General features: G+C 66.0%; 1 protein-coding gene across 1 annotated transcript; it reads right to left on the bottom strand.

The window, feature by feature from the left end:
• Nucleotides 1–2,729: 2,729 nt before the first annotated feature.
• ATP5F1D (ATP synthase F1 subunit delta) lies at nt 2,730–6,536 on the bottom strand. Its single transcript, XM_056335072.1, has 6 exons — nt 6,498–6,536; nt 6,095–6,313; nt 4,943–5,096; nt 4,400–4,488; nt 3,736–3,863; nt 2,730–2,859 (listed from the first exon to the last, which is right to left on the bottom strand). Exons 1-5 carry the CDS (start codon nt 6,534–6,536, stop codon nt 3,741–3,743), a joined length of 624 nt encoding a protein of 207 aa, XP_056191047.1. The 3' UTR covers nt 2,730–2,859; nt 3,736–3,740.
• Nucleotides 6,537–8,793: the final 2,257 nt, after the last annotated feature.

Genomic DNA, 8,793 nt, shown 5'->3' with positions numbered 1-8,793 from the left:
AGGAGATCAGGGAGGATTCTCCTGCTGGATCACATCAGCAGCACAGGCATGGTCCACATCGGGGCTTGATCCCCACCTCCCCCCAGCAAGGTCCATCCCTGCAGCACCCACACCAGATCCCAGGAGCCAGGAAGGGCTTCGCCTCCAGTTCAGCCACACACCTCCTGCACCACGCAGAGTCAGAGACCATTTTTGTGGCATCCAGCAGGACAGACGTGACTGACTGCGGCTCCTGGCGTGGGCAGAGGGAGCCGAGAGCTCAGCGCTGCGAGCCGGGGGAGGAGGATAATGCTGCTCTCGACAGAACCAGATAATTAGCAGTGATGGGCAAGGACAGAGGCAGGTGAGGGGCTCAGAGCTGAGGCTGCGGGGGACGGACGGACCCTGCCGGGACTCGGTTGCAAGGGGGAGCATGCAAGAGCACAGGGAATGCCCCCCACATCATCCTGCACCCCAGAGCCACAGGGCAGGGTGAGCAGGGCTGCAGCGCTGCCAGCCAGGGTGCAGTGCCCACTCAGCACCACTCCAGTGCTGCCTGGCAGCGGCAGGGGCGCCGGCAGGGCAGCATTTAGGACAAAAAACCCCTTTCCCCAGACTCAGGAGGGCAGGGGAGCCACAGCCCAGGGGGAGAGCAGCCTCCCGCAGCACCATGGGGACATGGATGTCCCCAGGGTCTCTTGGCCACTCTGGGTGCAGGGCGAGCCAGAGGGGCCCTCGCTGCTCCCCTCAAACGCAGACTACAAGTCCCAGCAGGCGTCACGCTGCAGAGCCCAGCCGAGGGCACCCTGCAAGGGGGCAGAGCCGGATCCCTGCTGGCCCCCTCATCCACCCCTGAGCTGGCGGGAGGCAGTGGGAAGAGCTGGTGAGAGGACGCTGACGAAGACACTTTTTTCCCATCCTAAAAATAGCAGCTGGCCGTTTCCCCAGCTTCCCGGCCTCGCCAACGCTCTTCCATTAGATGAAAAAAAAAAAAAAAAACCACACAAAAAAAACACCCACCAAAAAAAAAACCCCAACACACACACAACAGCCACCTTCCGTCAGAAAGAGAGCGGCTGCGTGTGTCGAGGGAGGCACACACACGCCGCAAATAGAAACCAGGGACAGAGGAGAGCAAGAGGGAACGGAAGAGGGAGCGAAGCCATCCGTCCCCAGTTATTCCTGAGATGTTTTAATTAGCACTCGCTCTGACTTTGAGGCTTTGCTTCTGCACGGTGCAATGTATGACCTTTAAAAAAAAAAAAAAAAAAAAAAGGAAAAGAAAGAAAGAGAGAGAGAGGGGAAGGAAAGAAAAAGGGACTGGAGCAGCTCAGAAACCGGGAAGTCGGCTGAGCTTCAAATAGGCTCAGCGTCAGGCACTCAGAGGCTTTTAATAAGCTAGAGAGTGAGAAATTTAACACCACAGGCACTATTTTTGATCACTTGTGAAGGGGGGGAGAGAAAGACACAGCGAGCGAGAGGAGGGGGAGGAGGCGGTGGTGAGAAGAAGAGGAGGCAGCCAAGATTACATCCTGGGTGGCAGCACTGAAAATAGCTGTGCCCTGCTCCAACTGCGGAGCCGCAGGGAGCCGACTCACGGCCCGCGGGGAGGGCAGGCAGGAGGCTGAACCTGCTGCCCGCTGACCTTTGCTGCAGCAGCTGCCCACACAGGCAAGCCAACTCGCGTTCCCAGGCAGGCGCTGGAAAACCGCAGGGAAAAGGGGATTAGAGCAAGGCAGAGGGACCGCAGCCCCACGCACGCAAGGGCCGGTGGCTGCCTCAGCCTCCCCCAGCTGGCGAGCCTGCGCTGGGGGGGTTTGCACAGCAGAGGGAACCTGAAATGCCTCTGGGGAGGGTGGCACCCAGCGAGGAGCTTCGGAGCAGATGGTGCCGTTGGCAAGACACGCATCCTCAGGCGTCTGGCACAGGCAGAACCGGCCCCTTGCTGGAGCCCACTCCTTCCCAGCAGTGCCGCCGTTTCCTGGAGGCGCGTGGGGACCGGTGAGCTCGCTGCAGACACACAAGCGAGTGTCTCCTGCTTCCTCCAGGCTGCGAGGAGCCCAGGGCTGCTGCCTCCAACAGGGCTGCTGGCTAGCAAGCCCCCAGGCAAGCGGCAACTCCAGCAGAGCAGTATCATCAGCTACCCCCACCACACATGGATTCAGGAAAGACTCCCACCGCATATGGCATCTGCTTCCCTCTCCACACCAAGCCTGTCTCCAAGGAGCAAGGGGAGATCTCCCCCGCACTGTGCCACACGCGCGGTGGAAACACAAGACTAGGGGAATGGGTCAAAGCCCCGGCAGCTGCTGTCCAGCTGCAAGAAGTACCGTGAAGAAACAGCCCAGCCGATGTGAATTCCTGCAGCAACAGAGCCAGGAGGCTGAGCAGAGCCAGCGCTGGATGGGGCGGGGGAGTTGGGACAGGAAGCCTCTGGTACAGACCTGCGCTGCCCCGTGGATGCCTCCCGCGCCGCTGTAATCCTGCTGTCCAGGTGGATTACTGGAGGTGGAGGTGGCTGACAGCACAGGGAGGGGGTTATAAAATCTGCCTGATAAGCCTCCTGTAGGTGAATCTCCCACGGGAATGCCCTGCCGAACCCCAGAACAGCGCCGGCGGTACACCCTCCCCAAGCCACTGCACCCCAGCAGACCCCGGCGTGAGGGCAGGAGCCTGCACCCAGGCACGCAGCCACCCATGCAGCACAAGCTGCAATTTGCTGCCTCAGAAGAAGGTGACATGCTACGAGACGGGATTACATTTCCTTTTAATTGATCAGAGCGTTTTCTCCGCCTCCATTTGTCCCGCACCATCTGTACAATCGGGGAAGCCAGGACAAGTAGGACAGCCTGGGGTTTCTCTACATCGACAGTGGGATTCCTGCAACACACAGAAGCGGAGTTGGGTTTAACTCGGGGTGGGCTCAGCAGAGCGGTGGAATCTGATCTGAAGGCTTGGCCCTGGCTCAGGTTGTTAAAACCGCTGCGAGTAAACAAGAGCCACCGGCTCTCTCGGACCTGACCTCACGGGCCAAAGAGCACAGGGACCAGAGATCAGGGAGATAGCAGGGGAGCCGGTGCCTTGCTGTACCTGCTCCAGGCAGAGGCCATTGGAGAGGCTTTTGGTGACTCACCTGCCAGGCACAGCACACACACTGCTGTGGAGTAAGTCCCCCAACTGCCAGCACGCAGGAAGAAGGACGAGGCACAGTCTTAGCAGGGCAGAGGGAAAAGAGGCCACGAGGCGAGCAGCCCAGCCTTGCCTCCCCTGAGACAGAAGCTGTTTGTTTTGAGTGGAAGGAGCGTACACAGAGCAGAGGCCACGCATCGCTCTCCCTCTGGGGCCCCAGGCATCCAGCCTGTTCCCAAGCTGCCCCTGGCGTGGCCTGTCCCAGTGGGGACCTGGAGGGAGCAGCGAGGCCCCACCAGTGACTGCAGGCTCCCGGCCTGCCCCAGCATCAAGCCGAGTCCTACTACACCGTGCTGCAGCATGGCATGTCACGGCACAGCACTGGGCCCTGCTGCCATCTAGCAGCTCTGGGCAGGGGTCCCCCACGAGCCCCCCAAAGCTGACAGCTGGCCACAGAAACAGCTCTCATGTCACTGCTCCCTGAAGCCCGGGTACAGACCCTTGTCTGCCCCCACACAGCCCAGCAGGCCTGGCCACTGTGAGGGGAAGCTCCCGATGGGCAGCAGAGCCAGGACTTGGCTCCAGAGCAGGTCTGGGAATCTCAGCCTGGATACAGGTGACACTTACCTTAATTACTCCAGGGCTTTTACAAGGGCTTCATTAGCTTCTACTTTAATCTGAGCTTCTGCTTTAGCTGCTTCATCAGATGCTGCAGCCATCTCTGAGACTGCCTTCTCCAGGTTTGATTTTGCGGTCTGAACATGAGAGCACAAGGAATGCGTCACTGAGAGACCACCGCAGGACAGGTGGCTTGTCCTACAGCCCCTGAGTCACCCCTCTCCCTCCCCACACTGCAGCTGTTAGCCCAGCGCACAGGGCCCCACAGACCCCCTAATGCACAGCAGACAACTTATCTGCAGGCACTGCTGGGGAAAAGCTGTTTCCGAGACTAAGATGGGTGGGGAGGGGCAAGACCAGCATCTGTCCGAGGCGAGGGAAGTGGCCTGGGGAAGGGTTAACGACTGCATGGCTTCCTCTCCCCAAAGCCTCTGGACAGTTCACTGTGGAGGAGCTCTGAGCCTTTGATCCCGATCAGCAGGGATGGGTTAGCTCAGGGTGAAGGCAAAGCCCTTGGTCTGGGCATGCTTTCCGCAGCCACAGGAAGCTCCTGAGACAACCACCCCACATGAGAAAAACAGGCAGCAAATTCCCCTCCAGGAGGCAGCCTGGCTGCCAGGGCCTGCCCAAGGGAGGCAGAGTGTGGCCTGGTCCACTGGCATCGGGTACTCACAACCAGATCCAGCATGTCCATCGTCACCGCCTCCTCTGCCAGCACCTGCACGGTGGAGTCTGCGTGGACCGTGACTGAGCCGCTGCTCACTGCAAAGGCACAACAGCGGCAGTTGAGTCAGGCAGCACGGGCAGGACTGCCAGATGGGCCTCGTCTGCGGGTCAACACACAGGACAGAACTGGCAAGCTCATCCCTGGAACCTCCACGATCCATTTGCCAAAACCTTCGTGCCCTCCCAGAACATTTCTCCTGTTCTGCACAGGCTTGTTTCCTACCGAAAGGGAAGCTAAAGCAGGGGATGCTCCCAGAGAGTCTGAGCAAAGCTAAGAAAACCTGACCCCAGACCAGGGCCTTGTGCTAAGCCCCATCTTCCAGGGCAGATTCCCCAGAGGGCAGCCTCCAGCAGCCCCTGAGAGTCTGGGAAAGCAGAAATCCTTGGAAGAGCATGAGGGCACACTTTGATGGGCAGGGTCTCCCTTGTGAAAGCCCTGAGAGCACCTCACACACACACGCTTTCCTCCTTCCCAACCTGCTTTCCTTACCGAAGTACTTGGTGGCCGTGCCATCCTCAGCATAGACTGTCACGACTCCTGGTTTGAGGACCTGGAGGGTGGGGACGTGAGAGGCCAGGATACCGAAGGAGCCGGTCAGTGTGGGCACGTCCACCTGCTTCACATTGGCACCGTTGTAAAACACCTGGCCGGGGAGAGCAGATGGGAGCAGTCCATCACCAGGAACGGAGGGGAAGAAGAGAGGTGGCTCCAGAGAACCAAGGGGTGCGGCGGGCAGCTTGCTCCCACCCCAAGGGAGCAGCCCTGCTCCCAGCAGCTGGCAGGCCACGGCGTTTAACGCACAGCAAGGTGTGACCGGGACAGCCTGAACCTTCACAGGGTGGGAGCGGGGCTGGGCTCTGGAGGAGGGGTCCTGGCAAACAGAGTGGGGAAGCGCTCCCAGCCTGCCAAGAGGTGGGTGCGCAGTGGCAGAGGCAGGGAGGCGGCACACGGAGACATGAAGTCGGGAGTGGGCGAGAGGAAAAGGGTGCAGCTGGGAGAAGCCTGAGAAGAGCGTAGGGAGACCTTGACGCCAACCGTCACCGCTGCGATGGGAGTCAGCGCCGCAGCCTCCGTGCGAGCGTCCCACACAGCTCTGCCAATGCAGCACAAACCCTGCCTTGCGACACCGCAGCTCCGTCCCCGGCGCCCTGCCCCAGGAAAGCGGCGGGCACCTCGGGGGCGGGCGAGGGCCGTGCCCCGCCGCCGGGAGCGGGGCCAGGACACCGCCCCGGGGCGGCAGCGCCGGCAGCCGGTGGCTGCAGCAGCAGGGCCGGGCGGGAAGAGCAAGAACGTCACCCCGCGGGCCTCGGCAGCGCTGCAGCGGGAGCGGGGCGCCCGCAGGGCGGCGGGGGGAGAGCGGCAGCGGGCCGGGAGGGGCGGCGCGGCGGCCCCGGGGCTGAGCTCGGGGCAAGGCCGGGCCGGGCAGAGCGGTGGGGACACCGCGCGGCCCCGCCATGCCGGCCCCGCTCCTGCCCCGGCCCGTCCGCCCGCGCCCAGCGCCGGGAGCCGGCCCCGCCGCCCCCCCGCCCGGCCCCGGGCACAGCCCGTCCCGCGGGGGCGGCAGCGCAAGCCTCGCCCCGCCGCAGCGCGCACCGGCCGCCGCAGGCGACCGAGGGGGCCGGGCCCGGGCCCGCGGCCTACCTGCGTGGGCGAGGCGAAGGTGAAGGCCATGGGCACCGGGCCGCCGGCAGGCTCGGCATAGCCGCGGGCGCGCGGCGGCGGCAGCAGCGCCCGGCGGGCGAAGAGCCGCGGGAGGAGGCGGCGGGCGCGGAACATGGCGGCGGCAAGGGCGAGCGGGCGGCGCGGGGCAGGCCGGGACGGCGGCGGACTGCAGCTCCCGGCGTGCTCCGCGCCGCGCGACTACACGGCCCGTGGGGCGTCGCGCCCCGCCCGGAAGTGACGTTTCGTGCTGGCCTGCAGGGGCGCATGGGAATTGTAGTCTTCCCCGACAGGTGGTGGGGCCGCGGCCCCGCACAGCGCCGGCCCTACCCGCCCCCCCCCCCCCCGGGCAGTGGGGCCCCGGGGGCGACCCCCCGGCTCTGGCCGTGCCCCGTCGGCTCCAAGGGCCGCTCCTGCCCTGCATCCTTCCTGTCCCGTCCCGCCGCGGGGGCCCTAGCCTGTGGCTGGCCCAGGGCTGCGGTGCTGGGCGGCAGGCTGGGCGGTGGGGCAGGTAGGGCTGGGGGGCAGGCAGGGCGGTGGGGCAAGACAGGTTTTGGGGCAGGCAGAGTGGTGGAGCAGGCTGGGGTGTTGTGGGGCAGGCAGGGCTGGGGGGAGGCCGGGTGGTGGGGCAGGCCAAGCTGGGGGGCAGGCAGGGCTGGAGGGCAGGCAGGGTAGTGGGGCAGATTGGGCTGGGGGCAAGCTGGACTGAGGGGCAGGCAGGTGTTGTGGGGCAGGCAGAGCTGGAGGGCAGGCAGGGGTGTTTTAGGGCAGGCACGGCTGGGGGGAGGCCGGGCAGGGAGGTAAGCAGGGGTGTCATGGGGCAGGCAGTGTGGGGCAGGCAGAGCTGGGGGGCAAGCCAGGCGGTGTGGGGCAGGCTGGGTGGTGAGGCAGGCAGTGTGGGGCAGGCAGAGCTGGGGGGCAGGCAGGGGTGTGGGGCAGGCAGGGCTGGGGGGCAGCCCGGGCGGTGGGGCAGGCAGAGCTGGGGGGCAGCCCGGGCGGGGGGGGCAGGCAGAGCTGGGGGGCAGGCAGAGCTCGGGGGCAGGCAGAGCTGGGGGGCAGCCCGGGCGGTGGGGCAGCCCGAGCTGGGGGGCAGGCAGGGCTCGGGGCAGCCCCTGTCCCCACGTGACGCCCGCGCCGCGCGGGGGCGGCTCCGGTTCATTCATAAATCCCGGGGCCGCCCCGCCGCACCGAGCGCAGCGGCGGCGATGGAGCCCCGGTCCCAGTTGTAGGTGAGTGTCTAGCCCCGCCGCCTCGCGACAGCCCCTATCGCGACAGTCAGGGCCGGCCCGGCCGAAGGAAGCTCATCACGCCTCACCGCGCGGGGAGGTCCCGGGGGCTCCCGCATCCCTACCCGCATCCTGTCCGCATCCCTGCCTGCATCTCCGCCCCACAGCCCTGCCTGCATCTCCGCCCCACAGCCCTGCCCCACAGCCTCCGTCCCTGCCTGCATCCCTGCCCCCACATCCCTGCCTGCATCCCTGCCGGCATCCCTGCCTGCATCCCTGCCTCCCTCCCGCATCCCTGCCCGCATCCCCCGTCACCGGCCCGGGGCCGGGGGTGCGTTGCACCCGGGGGGAGCAGAGCGGGTCCCCCCCGCACCCAGCCCAGCCCCGGCCGGGCCCCGCGGGGCGCGCACACGCGTGGGGAGCAGACCCGCCCCGATCCCCCCCGTCCCATCCTACCGGCTCCCACGTCTGGGACCGCGGCAGCACCGGTGTCCCCCGGTCCCGCGGCCCCCGCCGTGGGCACCGGCGGCGGCCCCCGTGTCCCCGCCGTGGGGGGACAGCCCGGGGACCGCGGGGACCGGCCCCCTCCTCCAGACAATGGCCGTCCTGTTCCCGCCGGGTCGCCATGGAGACGGGATTCCTCCATGATGGGGAACAGGAGGGACATTCTTCCTGCTCACCCCGGCCCCCCGCGCCCCTGCCTCTGGCCAGAGGGTGCCCCGCAGGGATCCCACCCAGGGGCACCCATCCCGCATGGAGCCACAGCCCGCCCACCCCGGGGTCCCCCATGCCAGGCCTGGGGTGCCCCCCGGCACAGCTGGTGGCTGGAGCAGGGACCCCCTTCTCCTGCCCCTGAGGGTCACGTCACGCTGCCCCACTTGCCCCGGCAGCTCAGAGATGCCCCAGGGCCGGTGCAGGTGAGGGGTTTCTGCCCCAGGTTGTGCCTGGCACCCCGACATCCCCCGGAGGAGATGGCACCCGGAGCTGTGGCAGGGCTGCCCCCAGCCCCGTGCAGCACAGCTGTCACCGGCTCTCGCTGCCAGCTGTGACACTGTCACCCCCTGTGCTGTCCCTGCAAGTGGCTTTTCCCACCCAGCCACGGGCTCCATTCACGTTTTTCACTGATCTGATTTTGGGCAGTTTCTGAGCACCCCAGCCGGCACAACGCCCACCCCTGCCTGCCGCTCCAGGGGGCTCCCCTGCCACCAGCATCGTCCACCCCAGCAGCCCAGGACACGCGGATGGGGACGCACAGGCCCACAGTGGGAGCTGGAGCTTGGCAGACCCCAGGGAAGACCCCTTCCCCCCTGGGCCCGTGCTGGCAGCACGGAAGGGCGAGGAGCTCTCGGCCAGATGCTCAAAGGCCGCAGGGTTTATGCTGTGGCAGGGACGCAGAGCCCTGTGTCCCCTGGCTCTGGTGGCTCTCACTCCTCAGGTGCTTGGCCCTTCTCCATC

This window comes from Falco biarmicus, chromosome 4 (assembly GCF_023638135.1).
Source record: "Falco biarmicus isolate bFalBia1 chromosome 4, bFalBia1.pri, whole genome shotgun sequence".
NCBI lineage: Eukaryota > Metazoa > Chordata > Aves > Falconiformes > Falconidae > Falco > Falco biarmicus.
This window is presented reverse-complemented; position numbering and strand designations above follow the sequence as displayed.